Raw genomic sequence first — 15,749 nt, 5'->3', positions numbered from 1 at the left:
TATTATCCAATGAACAATACCTTATTGTAAAGTTTATATGCTATCGAAAATTAAAGCTCGTGCAGTGTAGCATAATGAAGATCGTCTTATAATGCGCCATCTTTGATGTTATTAACGTTTCCCTTTAATAATTTCGTCATTTCCTTCTGAACAATTTTGCAAGCACGTCGACTAAAGCTATATTCAGCAGAACTGAAATTTAAAGAGGAATTGTTGAGGTTGAATATTTTTGATGAAAGATAATCTTTTACAGTTTATAAAATCGTGACAAGTTTGTTATAAACGAAAAAATAAGGTTATGTAGTCTGAAAATAACCTTTCGTAACTCATTATGTAAAAAAAATTTGCTGCAACCTTTAAAAATATTTTCCAAGCTGTTTTTCAGAGAAAAAGAAAAATCGATAAATTTTCAGCCTTGCCGTTGTTCTTATTTTGTTTTTATTGTTCATGAATTTTCAGGTTTATTATTTTTCTTTTAAAATTGTTCTTATAGAGAAATGAACTTTATGTAAGTTAAGTTAGCTATGATTTTCAGTTACAATAATAATCAAAAATTGAATTTTAAAATTTTAGAGTATTCAATGATTTTGTTCCCCCATATTACTCAGTCCTCTTCAAAGTTCAGTAGTTTTTCAGATTATTGCTAATGGTGGAAATCTTTAAGCCGCAGGGATTCTTGTTTTAGGCCTTAATTTAACGAAAATTCGCTCTTATGAACACATACTTAACCAAAATTTAAACTTTTAATCTGCAACTATTTCGGCAAAAGCATGATCAGAATAGAGTGACATTGTAATATTGACGATTTTTGACTGACTTTGGGCAGGAGTAAAAGCCACCCAAAGTGGAGCATTTTAATACTGACGATTTTCGACCGACTTTGTAGGTTGTACAAAAGAAAAATGCTTAAAAAAGCCAAGAAAAAAATATTTGAAAGAAGCTAAGGACAAAAATGAGAAGAAGTCAAAAATAACATAATACCAAATATAACGCTAGTCAAAATAAAAATAAAAACACAGATACGCGTCATATGACTGCGTTTTACAACCATAAACCGTTCTGAAATTAAAAAAGAGTAAAAAGCTTCACTTGGACGTACAGTAACATGCTTACTCTTTTACTACCAAATAGTAATTCGTCAGCAAAATTCTTCGATAAGAAGGAACCAATAAGTTCTACTGGTGCCGAGCTTTTTAAGCACTTGTCAAGCTGTAGAGCAAATTCTGGGTCTCTCTTTTCAATTTCGTGCATGTTAGCAGCAACCTGAAAAGCACCACCTGATTTAAGATTTAACAGGATATTGTGGTGCGAATCTGCTGATTTTTCCACAATCGTAGAGAGAATTCCGTCCTTAAGGGTCCTTTTAAGAAAATCAGTCCATTCGGTCTCTAACTCATTCTCTTTGTCAGATATTTCGTTCTCTGTAAAAATAGAAATTTAGGAAAAATAATCGAAAGAGGAAATGAAAAATACATATGATACGTTTGATAAATTCACCATTAGCATAGGACGGCAATATATACGTGGTTGCACAAGGTCATCACGCACGGAATCAGGTATGTTTTTAGTAGATTTTGGTAGTAAGCTTAATGACGCTTCTTCATTTTCACTAACAATTAATGAGGCATTAGAGTCACCAACAAACCAAGAAAGTAACATTTGAGATTTTTGATATTCGTCCATTTTATAGTAGGCTTTTAACGACGATTCTTTAAAAGTGAAATGTAAACATTTTATAATAACTTATAACAAAACGTTTACGCAATTTTCTTCGTGGAAATAAAAGCCAGTTCTTAAAATTATGATTATAATTATTACCGGTATGATCTTCTTCCGCGTCAGCTGATGTATTTTCTTGAACATAACTTACAGAAGGCAAGTCACAAGATTGTTGTTCAAGATCATCAGTGTGGCACATACTTTCTCCAAGTCCTCTTTCCTGCGACACTAAAAGCAGAAAAAATACAATAGAATAAGGATCTTGATCTTCATTTTCTACTTCAAAATCCATGGGTTTCGTACTATTAAAGCCATCGGTTGTGTTCACTTAATAAGAAACATTTCGTAAAACATAGAAATACGTAATTTTATGGTAAACATTAAACAGATGGGCATAAAAAAATCAAGACAAATGCTTTATATATAAACTAACCTGTATTTGCATTATGAAGGTTGCTTAAAATTTCTGCAGCTTGAAATATTCTGTCTTCGTCGGCATTATCATCTATACAAACATACTTAAATATAAAAAATGGAACAACCTTTTTTAGTTAACTTGCAATAATAAATTTGATCATAATGTGCCAAAAAATGGGAAATCCGATGTTAAAGAATCAGTTGTACAAAATAAAGCATTTTTAAGTATCTCAGTTCAAGTTATTAAGTATATGTTTTTTTACCTGGCTATTGGTGTAGCACATTTATTCGTTAAACCTCGTAAAATTTGCGTCTTCTGTCCGTCCTTTCGCACTAAAGCGCAAACAAGTAAAACTCATCATTGTGTTGCATGCTTCCTTTAAATTGCACGTGTTAACCAATAAATTTTTTTAACATTATACATCATACCATATAAAGGATACGTATGTGTGTAACCATCTGGTAACACTTCGCGGTTTTGAGCGACCAATCCGTTTTTCATCCCGTCGTGGAAGTATCAGCTTCCATTGTAAAGGAGCTTTGCAGTGTAATGTGACTTGTCCCTAAGTGTAATAGCTATCAGTTCGTTTCTACAAAAAGGAGAAGGTGTGAATATAATATGAAAATGTAAATTTGACATTTTTTAAGCTTGTTAGTTTAAAAATGTAATGTATCTTATTTTTCATGAAAAAAGACCTTCGCTCTAGTTGTCTTTCTTGAAATGGCCACTGTAATTTCCACTGGCAACGAATTTATTGTGATTTGTTTACCGCTACCAGATTCGGCAATGTGGACTGGTAGCAGTGGCGGGAATTTAGGACAGGATATTGGTTTGTTTTTTCTTGTTCCATTACAAAATTGCGAGGTTAGCCTACAGAAACAAACATTATTTTTTATAAAAACAATTTTAAAATTTTATTGTAACTGGTGATTTTAAAAAGAAAACCTACCCTGTTTCAGTATTAATGTCCTAAAAGCAATAGGAAAATCGCTAACGCGCCATTGAAATAATATTTCAATGGCGCGTTAGCGATTTTCGACCACATCTTGTAGATGCCATATGATCATTAAACCAGAAAGGTATTTGATGCTGAATATCTAATGGTGTAATCCCTCGATTTAAAGACGGACAATCTTGCACGCCAGTGACAACCAAAGAAGATGGACAATACAGATTGTCGCAGTATGATGATCTCAATAATTTTAAAAATGGCAGAATATACATCTCTATCATCAAGTTAAATTCCGACCCCTTAGAAATTTATACTGTTACATCTTGGTAATATACCGTGGTCAACAGATACTTGATATTTGGTCTCTCTAAATTCACTTTGGCGAACCAATTTGAGTATGGTGATGGTGGCGCACATCAGGAAACGGTTTGTAACTACACACTATCTACGCGCCAGGATTTGCGGTACCTTTGATTTCTTTCTTAAAAAAAAACACGCAAAACACTATGCTCAAAGTAAGTCGGGATTAATGTAAATGCGCAACTTTAATAAGTTCTAAAGCTTTACGAATAAAGGCTGCTAGTTTAATAGGAGCGTCCTTTTTTATCTTTTCTTAAAACTATCCTTAAAGTATTATTTTAAAACGCCCTCTTCGATTGCGCTTAATTAGGTTTAAAAGCACAAAACTGACCAAAAGGCATTTTTTTGCAATACAGTGGTTTTCTTATGCTTATGGTAAAAGTTTCACTTTATTTCGTCGTAAATTATTTCTTTATTTCTTGCCAATAAAACACTTAAAAAATGCTCTCTTTTTTTTCAATCAGTGCTGTAATTTTTCATACATGCACCAATTAGGGCAAAAACTTTCAAAGTCGGGCGGCTAAAGCAAGACAAATATTTTCGCCCGACTTTGTGTCGGACACCCTCCCCATTGCCTTTTAAACAGCGACGCCAAACCAAAAACCCGGTAAGTCGTCCACGTATTACTTCCTGAATATGAAGGAGATAACATATTCAACATGCGTTAGACCTATGTACTTTCCAAGCCTTCTGGAGATAATGATTTCCTCTTCGCCATATGCCCCGCTTTTAGCACATAATAGCCTAGACTCTATACAACAGTGTAGCATGGCGCGTATTTTCCTGTAGCACACTGTAGTGAGGCTCATCAGTGTCTGTTGTCGAGTGTAGCCGGACCTTTCTTTCCTTGTAGTACAATGTAGTAAAGCGTAATTTTTCGTAGCGATGTGTAGCAGTATTTTATTCTCTGTAGCAGGTCGTAGTAGAGTGTAGTAGCCTGTAGTGGAGCGTAGTAGAATGTAGTAGAGTGTAGTAGCCTGTAGAAGAGCGTATTTCTCTGTAGTAGAGCGTATTTCTCTGTAGTAGAGTGTAGTAGCCTGTAGTAGAGTGTAGTAGCCTGTAGAAGAGCGTATTTCTCTGTAGTAGAGCGTATTTCTCTGTAGTAGAGTGTAGTAGACTGTAGTAGCTTGACGTAGAGTGTAGAAGCTTTTAGTCATAGTCTTTAGAAAAAAAAGTTTTTTTCTATAGACTATGTTGTAGTAGAACGTATTTCTTTGTGTAAAAGCAAATTAGGGATGTATTTCTTCGTAGTAGAGGGTAGTACGGCGTCTCTTTCTGGTGGTTGCAACGTAATTGTCCACTTTTAATTGTGCTGATTCCAAAAAGTAAATGTTACTACGCTGGTAAACCCGCAGTTTTAAATAATTAGTGATATAAAATTAGCTTATCGTGCATTATCGTGTTTTATCGATTTTGTGATTTCCATTGCTTTAAAACCTTTTTATTACGATTGGCATTGTCAGCTATAAAATTGAATATAATACATAAAAACATCTATAACAAAAAAAAATAGTATATTCATAATCTTGAAGACAAATGCGATAAATAAAATATCATCGTATTTTATCCAGTGTGAATCGATAACCTAGAATTAAATGGTTTTTCTTCATGCTTTTACTGCAGGGCCAGTAGAGTTACAGTTAAAGTGATAAATCTTAATTTGAAACGACTTCATTTCACTATCGATAGCCTAAAATCGAACCATATCTCAATTAAAACAACACGATACACTACAGTACAATAAACAAAAACACTGGTATTCACGGAAGTATTTCTATATCAACATCACACTCCTCCATCAAAAAGTCGACTTCGTCCATGTTGTTATCCACATCACCCATTTTCTCACCAGCGCTATCACATTGTTCACTATCTTCATCATTCTATTCGGTCTTACCGTTCTTCAAGCATTTACAAATAGTTGTACGTTGCAGCTCATTCTGCAAACACTTGCCCGTCCTCTTCTTACAACCACTTTTGCACCTACAGCTAATCAGTTCCTCCAACATATCAACTGCACAACCTCCATCCATCCAGCCTATTGCAATACGATCACCGTCTGCCTTCACGTCAGGGCTACCAATATTCATGTAAAGAGATCTTCTCCAAACTTTTTTTTTTTTTTTTTTTTTTTTTTTTTTTTTTCTTTTTTTTTTTAAAGTCGATTATTCACATATTTACAATAGTTTCCAAAAAAAAAGTAATTAAGAAAACTAATCTAAATCGACTAAATTTTTTTTATGTTTACAATTAAATAAAATCATTTTTTTTATATATATAAACAATAATAACAACAAAGTTCTATAAAGGGACCTTACATTCATCACAGTTACATTTAGATCCGTCCCACATTTTAATCATGCTTTTAAAAACTTTAAGGTTGTCACATCGTTTCAAATGTGATGGTAGGTTATTCCAAATCTTTGGTCCCAGGGCTGATAAGCTATTAGTTCCAAAAGTCGCGGTCCTTTTCCTTGAGACTACCAAATTATTTGTATTTTGTTCTCTGACTGTCCTACCGTTATCATTTAAACAAAATATATCTTTCATAAAAAGAGGGCTGCTGTTATTTATAGTTTTAGAGATTTCTATACACAATGACCGTAAGCGATTTACATTCATGTGACTCTTGCTGGAATTTTTAAGTAAATTTTCGTATGTACTTACCGTATCATTATACAGAAATCTTAATGCTCGTTTTTGTATCATTTCGACTTTAGATAAAGATTTAGAAGAAGAAAAATGCCATATAAGGGAACAATAATTGAAATTTGCGTAGATAAAACTTTGAACTAAAATATATTTTGCTTGAAAGGATAAGAAACTTCTAGATCGAAATAAGGCATTTAGTTGGGCTGATGCTTTGCGACACAAATCACTAACGTGTCTGTCAAAATTTAATTTATTGTCTATAGTCACACCTAGTAATTTCACGTTATTTTCACTTTCAATAGTTTTATTTCCTATATTAAATTTTAGACCTAAATTATCTGCCTTATTCTTTGTCAGAATTATCGAGTGAAACTTTTCAGGGTTTGCAATCATTTTATTCTCTTTTAACCAGGAGAGGGCAGTTTTAGCTTCGTTTTCTAAAGTATTTATCAAATTAGGAATAGAATTTGAGAAGTTGGATATTGTGTTATCATCAGCGTAATTATGTAGCTTATATTTTTCTATAAAAAGAAACAAATCATTTATAAATATATTGAATATGATAGGTCCCAAAATAGAACCTTGTGGTACACCAGATAAGATAATTTGAAATAGACTATAGATCCCATTTATTCGAGTGGCTTGCTCTCTATCAGTAAGATAAGATAGAATGAATTGAAGAGACTTATTGTCAAATCCATAAGCAGCTAGTTTCGCAATTAGTAAGTCATGTGGTACACAGTCAAAAGCTTTTGAAAGATCCATCAAGATCGCACCCACCACATAATTCTTATCAAGTTTACTCTTCCATTCCTCTATTAAGCGAATTAGTACTTGTTGGGTACTATAGCATTTCCTATAGGCGGAGAGAAAAATCGACAATTTTGATTCCATATAAGCGGTTATTTGTTCTTTCATAACCCTTTCGTAAAATTTAGAAAAAACATTTAAAACACTGACAGGCCTGTAGTTTGATATTTTAGTTTTATCTTTTCCTCCCTTATCCAATGGCGTTACAGCAGCTCGCTTAGCTTTGCTTGGAAATTTGTTTGAAACTATGCTACTATTTATAGCATCTGTTAGTGGCGTTACTAGGTGCCTTTTTGCTAATTTTACCAGCTTTGATGGTATTGTATCTTCACCTGTTGATACTTTGGTGTTTAAATCATTAAACAGTTTAGAAATTGTATTTTCATCAACTTCTTGGAATGTGAAGTTCTCATTGTTGTTAGAATCATTGATTTCCTTTATTTTAATGATACTTGGATGATTTTCAAAACTATCAACAATTTCTTCAATCATTTTTGACTTATCATTTACATTCTTATATTTTATAGGATTTGGTTTCATGCCACAAGAATTTTCTAAAATATTGATGTAGTATTCGTTGAAAAGTTTGGTTAACTGTTTTTTATCAGTAACTAAACTTTCATTTTGAACGATCGCTATATCTCCTTTGCTTATTCCACTTTTATTTGATATCAAGGGTTTAACAGTTTCCCAAAACGTTTTTTTGGAAATAAAACCTGATTCTGTTACCCTTTTGAAATGGTTTTTGATAGCCTTTTTGCGTAAATTTACACACTTGTTTCTCTGTTTCTTGTACGTGATTTTGTTTTCAGAAGTAGGATTTTTATTGTATTTATTTTTGAACCTAGACCTTGTATATATTGCCTTTTTTAACTCTTTTGTCATAAATGGTGCCTCGTTTCCACGCAGAGTTTTTTGCTTTTGTGGGGCATGCTTTTCTATGATAGATGTGAAAACATTGATGAGGTTTTCATAATTCAGTTCAGGATCTTTACTATTACAAATAAAATTTGCGTTCTCAACATCACGTAAAAAATTGGCTTCATTAAAATTTTTGTAACTTCTGTAAATAATTTTCTTGGATGCTAAGCGTGCTAAATGAGATTTTAAAAATGTTGTTACCATTTGATGATGATCACTTAATCCTGTTTCACATGTTAGTGTGTGTTGAAAACATCTGGGTCTATTTGTAAGAATGACATCTATAGCTGTTCCGTTAGGACCAGCAAAACAGGTTTTGTTTTTGACAAGATTTTCAAGACTAAAAATATCACAGAAATTATTTAAGGTTTCGAAACCAGAATCGTTCGAGTTATGGCAATCGATATTTATATCACCCATAATTATTATGTTTTCGACTTTAGATAGAGCTTTATTTAAAGCTATCTCTAATTCCTCAAAAAAGTTGTTTAAGTTTGAATAATGAGGTGGTCTATAAATACTGATAACTGTCCATTTTTTATTTCTTATCGTTAATTCTGAGCAAATGATTTCATTATTTGTTATACCCAAATCATTAACATGTCTACAGGCTACTCCTTTCTTAACATATTCAATTAACCCTCCTCCATTTTTGTTCCTATCTTTTCTAGTTCTAATTTCATAGTTATTAATATAGAATTGTTCGTTTGGAAAACTCTCATCTAGTTTGGTTTCAGCAAATACAAAATAATCAGGTGAAAATTTTGTCAGAATTTCTCTTGCATCAATTATTTTGTTTCTGAGACTATTAATGTTTAAATAGCCTAAAAGAGGATTGGAAGGGTACTTAATTCGTAATTTATGTATTTCATCTAAAGAACTTTGGTGAGAATTATGTGTCGGATTTTGATCATTTCTATATTGACTCCCAACACATTCATCAGGAATATCAGATTTATTATCATCGCAAACTAGTCCAAGCCTATGGAATACCCCTGCTGATCTAAAAAATTATTTATAAAAGCTATAAAATTTCGTGCTAACATTATCTTACCATTCTCTCGTAAATGTATGCCATCTTTCCATAGGTGTTCTTCTCTGATATTGTTGTGTCTGATGTAGCCATAACCGTGTAGATCGGATCCTTCTCTTAATAGTTTGTTAATACTGTTTATTCTATCAGAGTCGACACGTCTGCTCGTAACCAAGGCAGAGATAAAAACTTTTTCTACTCCGTTACGCACACATTTTTTCCCGATGTCCAGGATCTGTTCGGCAATTTTGTTATCTGACGCTGCATTTAGATGACTTGATAAAAGATTGTTGATTCCTACATGGATAACGACAATATCAGGTTTTTCTTGTTCCAGTGTTGGTTGTACGTAATAATTTAAGTTTTCGACACTTGCTCCTGGGAATATCTTAAATCTCACATTTCCATTTTTTATTTGCTCATTAAATTCTTTCACTCGAATACCTTTTGGTATACTATCGGTCATTATCCGTATCTTCTTAGAATGGTGTACATTTTGATGCTCAAGATTCGTAGCTAATTGATCTCTTTCGGGAAACGGATTGATAACAGGGTTGGGTCTTCGTCTGTGTGTTACATTATTTTTAAAGATATTTGACGAACGAATATGGTTGTTAACATCTACGTGGTGCGTATTTTGACTCTCCTTCGTAAAATTACAATCTTGATCACCCCAACTTTGTTGATTAGAATCGTCATTAACTTCAACTCTTAGGTCGTTAAATCTGTTATGATGTAATTCTTCATTTCTATTAACTTTATTTGTAGAAAACCTTGAGGGACCTTTGATTACGTTGTTCCATTGATTATGCTGTTTAATCGGTTCCACATGTTTACACGTTTCAACTGAATGATCACGTTGATTACTGTTTAAAATTTCGCTAACCAATTTTTTGTAATCCTTTATTTCTTCTTTAAGGAAATCTATTTCACTCCTCAGTTGTTTAATTAAAATATTTGACGAGTTGTCCCCGATCTTGCTCAGTTTATACGAAATAAATTCTTTTAAATCGCAAACCTGTGTTGTCAAACTTTTAAATTTAATAAACTGGCCAAAATTTTTAACTTCTTCCTCGTACAGATATCCACTTTTATCTTCGATTAAATCGTCAACAACATCTTTCTTTTCCTCTGAAAAAGATTCGTCTGTGCTATTTTCTTTCTCCTCTTCTACTTGTTTCACAAATAAATAACTTTCTGTACCATTTCTCTCCGTTTTGTTTAATATATTCTGTTGACATAAATCTTTTAGCGTTTGCTCAATAATTTCAGGATGCAAGTCTTTTGTGTTAGTTACTATGCTGTCATAGTCAGCTTTCTTTTTCCTTCTATGTATTTCTTTAACAGAATTTAAAACAATATTTTCAAACTCCATTTGTCAACAGTTAAACAACAAGTTTTACTAAGTTTTAAAAACACGTCCGCTCCGTCCGCTTGCTAAGAAAGTTGACCAAACAAAAGCCTGGTAGTTCGCACGCTTGACATGCTTTTGCAGAGCATCGAAAGTTAGTGAGAGCAATTCTTCAGAGAACTTTCCTTGCTGGAAAAGCTGTACACGTGCTGAATAATATAAATATTATCATGTCATGAACAAGCGAGTTTATTCTAGGCTACGTTTCGACAGCTACAGCTAATTAGAGGATCGAAATTAACCAATCAGATCACAGCAATTAAAGTAATTAACTTTTTCACAGACCCAGATGGAAGCAATAGATTGATTAAAATCTTTCCTTTTTCTAAAAGTTCGTTTTTTGTTAAGTATGTACCGAACCATTTTTTGCACTTTTTCCTAAATGTTCGCTTTCCGAAGTGCGGGTAACAATATTTCTGGAAGTTGATAGGAAATACTATTGATATGTGTATTTCTGTCTATACTATTTATGGTTTCTTTTACTTTTCTTGCTGTTCAACCAGACTCTCGGTCTATAATATTTTTTTATTGTCCCAGTCAATAACATGATCATTCTTCCAGCTATGGTCCACAATCTCATTTTTGTCTGTATCTGCGTTGAGTACGGCTCTTTTGTGCTCTTGCACACGTTGTTTAAACATTCGTTTTGTTTCACCGACATAAACAGCATCACAATCCTTACATGGGATTTCGTAGACAATATTAGCTACATTGACTCTCTAGACATATTTTTTTTTTCGGATGCGACAGTATACTACGTAGCATGTTTTTAAAGTGAAACACTGGCTTTATTTTATGATCTTTCAATACCCGACGAAGTATGTTAATTGTCCCTGGTATATATGTCATACACACTGTAGCTACTGGTTCATTTTCCGAATCTTCCTTGTCACTGCTCTTATCAGTCCTGTTCCTGATTTTTCTCTCAAACTTTTTAATGATTGTCTCGAGTACCCATTTGCAAGTAACAGATAAGTGGTAATATTTTTAAAACTCTACACGTGCTTCGTTCACTTTTTTCTTCTTATTTCCCTATAAAACACACACATATTCCTCGATTGTCGTAAAGAACTTTTGTCTTGAATTCATCGGACCTGTATTCTATCCACGACAAAGCCAAAAAAGATAAGTTTCACACTTCCTTCTGGTGTTGCCAAACTTCTAGAATATTGGGTTTAGGCTATGGGAGAGTAATTCTCTGAGGTAGATATTGCGATTTTCTGATAACAGTAGTACGCGAGCATATAAACCACGCGTGGGTTCACCATTGCATCGATGGTACTCATGATATTTGAGATGTTTTGTTCATGCCGCTTCTTGAAAGTTAAATCCAGATTTTTTCTTTTACTGTAACAATGGGAAGAATAATGAAATGAAAAATCTTATGAACTTTTGTTTTAATTTACTTTATAAAGCCTTACAGGCTTAGCTTCAACTTCCCATCGATTCTTTACATTTCGTGGAAATGGCTGATTTTCCTGGTTGAGTGAGAAGACAGCGGCACACTTTAGGGTCTCTATTCGCCGTTTGTTCAATGGTCATATCACATGGTACCGAGGAGAAGCCCTAACGACTCTCTTTGTACAGTCCAGTTTCCTTGAATTGCGTGAGATTATTCGACAGAACAAGAATAACTACTATTTTAGTGCTATACTGTGTGATGAAAAGTATTCGGTAAATTATTGATTTTGTTGTTGCATAATCTAGAGTGAAAAATATGGCGGCATTAGCTGCGAACGACGATTAACTTAAAAAGTCATATATTTTGTTCAAATGCGAAACAACTGCGGTATGTCAAATAGACAAATGGCAATCGTGTCGCCAACTCGATATACCAAGCCTAGTAGTCAAACCGACGAGTCAAACATGTAAGTCAAACCAATAAGGTAAACCGACAAAGCAAACTCGCAAGACAGACCACAATGTGAAACTGAGAGTTAAATTGATAGTTAACAAAAAACCGGGTAGTTATCAGTCTAGTGAACGGTTATTACAAATTGCTTACAGACGAAGGCATGGAACGTGCGTTATTTCATGCGCCTATTACGTAAACATTTGAGCATCAACACAATTCGGAACGGAATTTTTTTTTTTTACAGATTCTATTCCGACAGGAGTATGGTTGGTTATTTTTTGCAAAAATCATATTTTTTTCGCATTTAACGAATTATTTTTATATTCAACGAATTATATTTTATTTAACAAATATCACTATTCATACGAATCATACAAATAACATCGTCAAAAATTAAAAAAAGACCAGAAAATTTCGAATTTACGTGTTTAAGAAATGTCTTCTGACATGTGGTAAAAAAAATACCGTTCGGATTCGAGTCAAAAAATATGGAAGTGAAAAATTAACCCAAAGCTGAAGTAAGGAAATACGGACTTCAAAGATGCATTATTTTAGAACTGTCCGTATTACATGAGTCCCGTAATAATTTTTGTAAGGCGGTTCTTTTGTGATCGGTAGTGCGAGATTTCAAGGAAAAAAATTGTGTACGCAAACAATTCACATACAGAAATTTAGATCATAGTACAAAGTTCATAAAATTAGCAAATAAAACCACAGTACATAATTCATTTATTTAGAGGAGGATTGAAAAAGGTTAAAATTTATACTGAGATCATAGTGCAAAGTTTCTTCTGCCATGGTCATTGTATTATAGATATCGCTACTATGTTTCAAGAAAAATCTAATGTTTTAAAGTGCCACTTGAAATGATGTGCAACTGAAGATAAGAAACATATGATATTTTGCTTTTAATCTCTCATATGCCTTGCCCAAGCTAGTATAAAAGGAAATTGGGTCTTTACTATACGTATAAGGAATATGTATATTGTCACGATTTCGGAAATTGGCACTACATCATTTTATTAAAGTTTTCTCCAAATAAGTAAATGCAGTTGTTAGGTATTTTGTTAAAATTGCCAACATAACGTGAATTCAGTAATTTTATATCAGACTTTGAAATATTACTAAATCTTATATTATTAAGAAGTATAATAAAACATTTATCACCTTGCTGACGCATGCTTTCCGTAAGTGAATATAATATAGACGAGCGTTCGATACCATAAATATTTTGTCATTGATTACCACGAAAAAGTTTATAAACATTGTAAAACATAACAACAACAAGACTTGATTTTTTATAGCCTGCTCTGCCTGTGACAAAAAAATGTACAGGTTTAATTTATTTTTTGCAAATAGAATTCATGTATTTGATTTTACTCGCATATTAATGATATCAACACTTGTCTTAGCCGACAGTTTAAAGGGCGTGCTAATTTTTCTGTGGTCGTTACTAACTGTGGGTTTTGAACATTTAATGGCAGGGTTGCTTGATATAACCCTGGCAGCTGATAATTTTCTTCCTCTGTGTTATTGGATTGAATGACAATTTTATAATACGTCTTCACAATTTGATATTTCAAAACAAAGAAAACTGAAACAATATAGCATTTTTGAAAATCTAATAATCGGATTGTTTTTTTAGAAAGCCTAATAACACAAATATCTTGGTTGAGTTCAGCTATGAATTTCCACATGTGTACTCGCTGGGAAGGGCTACAAGTATTTACAAAAACAGTTTTGGGCGAGCACGTATGAATATATGTTACAGCTCCCTGCAATGACAAGCTGCAAGAATTTGCATAAGCTACAGCGTATTAGCGCATTGACTCCTTGACATTTAACTTAAGGTCTTTAACTTCCTGCACAGCCTTACTTAATACTCCAGATGGAAGCAGAAAACATCAGCGGGTTGTAATTGTTAATAAAACAGGAATTGGGGGACGCTATAGGTGAATTTCTATTCCTCTAAGGTTTTTCTTTATTATTTTTTTTGTGGCTATTGTTAGATAGCTAGCTAACTCGGATTAATAAATAAAAGAAACTCAATACAGTTGGCTGAAACGAAATTTTCAAATAATCGAATATTATGTGACCTAGCCATGTCTGCATGTTTTTCCCCTACCAAGTCAGCATGTTTTTCACCTACCTTTTACCATAGCCAACATTTTTGCTGTCAGTTCTAATTTTTAAATTTCTTAAAGTGAAGGTAGAACATAGCTAGCTAATCAGTTAAAGTAAATAAAAAATGTTTTAGGTATTTAGATGACGGCTTTGTGTTTTTATTGTTATTGTGGCTTGATGCAACTATTTATTTATTTAGAATATTTGTACAGGTATCAGTTTTTCGCGAAACTTTCAAAAATGGCCATTCGCGAAAGTTTATCCAGTACAAACTTTCTAAATTGTGGATTCGCGAAAGTTTATCCACTAATATTTAAAAGAAATTTGCTGGTTTTAAAAGCTTTTTCTTGACTCGCCCTCACTTGGCTCGCCCTCCCAATATAAAACTGACGCTGGGAACGAGATTAGAATAAACTTAGAAATAAACAAAAGCGATGATGTTTCAAATGTATATATATGGCTTATAACCGAGTTATTGGCAAAAAGACGATGACGACGATGCGTGGGAGCCGGAAGAAGACGAGCCTAGAAATGTGTTTGATCTGTTTTGTGTTTTTGACGATGAAGCCAGTTTGTAAATAGAAGTTGCATACCATGCATTAGAAAGAAAATTACATCGTTAAAAAACACTTTTCTATCATAAGAAATATAGGCCACTTTTTTATAAGAACATAAAAAATCACGAAAGTTTCTCCGAATAAAGTAGTAAAAAATTAAAATTCAGAAAAATAAAAATAAGTGAATATCTTTTTTTTTTCAAGCCAGCAATTTACATTAAGAACAGTATCGAACCACAATATTTCTTTTAAAATCATTCATTTTTAAACGAAAATAAGCCTTACCAAAAATCCGCGAAAATAAATTACTAGGATTGACTTATTCGCTAAATTAAAATTTTCTACAAGTTTAAGTGCCGTTTTTTCTTCTCTACTTTTCGCAATTAATAAAAGAACAGTGCTTAGAAGTATTATTTCTTCTTTACCTAATTTTTTCATGTTAATAAATTCTTTAAAATTATGTTGACTAAAATGTTGAAGAACATACGTAGTTTCTAACATACCTTGTTTAACATAGTGTAAAAAATTCTTCGTGTTCAGTTGCACAAAAAAGTTACCAAGTCAGTTTTCGAATTCCATGCAGCATTTAAGGTCGGAAAAACATGACAACTTTTGAATTTGGTTTTCGTTGGCACTTCAATTCCTTCTTAGTATACTCCGGTGAACGTGAGAAAATCTCTTTACTTAGTGTGAGCAGATTCCATCCATTTCTTACAAATCTTGTCACAAAGCAACAAATTACCTTAACATTGGATAAAATTTGGCGAATAATAAATTTTAAAAAATTTGGCGGGGATTTAATTTGGCGAATACAAAAAAAATATTTTGGCGGGGATTTATTTTGGCAAACGACAGAAATGAATTTATTATGTTTTGAAAAAATAAGAATAAACGTATATATAAACCATATAAACACAAGGTTTTTTATGGAGTTATC

At 32.8% G+C, this 15,749-nt stretch overlaps 1 protein-coding gene across 1 annotated transcript; it reads right to left on the bottom strand.

The window, feature by feature from the left end:
- Positions 1-970: 970 nt before the first annotated feature.
- On the bottom strand, positions 971-2,029 carry LOC130656128 (uncharacterized). The gene is made up of 2 exons (XM_057458945.1): positions 1,819-2,029; positions 971-1,421 (listed from the first exon to the last, which is right to left on the bottom strand). The coding sequence occupies exons 1-2, from the start codon at positions 2,009-2,011 to the stop codon at positions 1,066-1,068; spliced, it is 549 nt and encodes a 182-aa protein (XP_057314928.1). The 5' UTR covers positions 2,012-2,029; the 3' UTR covers positions 971-1,065.
- Positions 2,030-15,749: the final 13,720 nt, after the last annotated feature.

This window comes from Hydractinia symbiolongicarpus, chromosome 9 (assembly GCF_029227915.1).
Source record: "Hydractinia symbiolongicarpus strain clone_291-10 chromosome 9, HSymV2.1, whole genome shotgun sequence".
Lineage (NCBI taxonomy): Eukaryota > Metazoa > Cnidaria > Hydrozoa > Anthoathecata > Hydractiniidae > Hydractinia > Hydractinia symbiolongicarpus.
The sequence above is the reverse complement of the archived record's forward strand: the minus strand, read 5'-3'. Positions and strand labels throughout refer to the sequence as shown.

What these genes read in the sequence shown, in the direction of transcription:
- LOC130656128 (XM_057458945.1), bottom strand. Translation starts at nt 2,011, where the DNA reads ATGGATTTTGAAGTAGAAAATGAAGATCAAGATCCTTATTCTATTGTA. An exon ending in CGCGGAAGAAGATCATACCG is followed by an intron (nt 1,422 to 1,818) that starts GTAATAATTATA and finishes CTATTTTTACAG; the next exon opens with AGAACGAAATATCTGACAAA.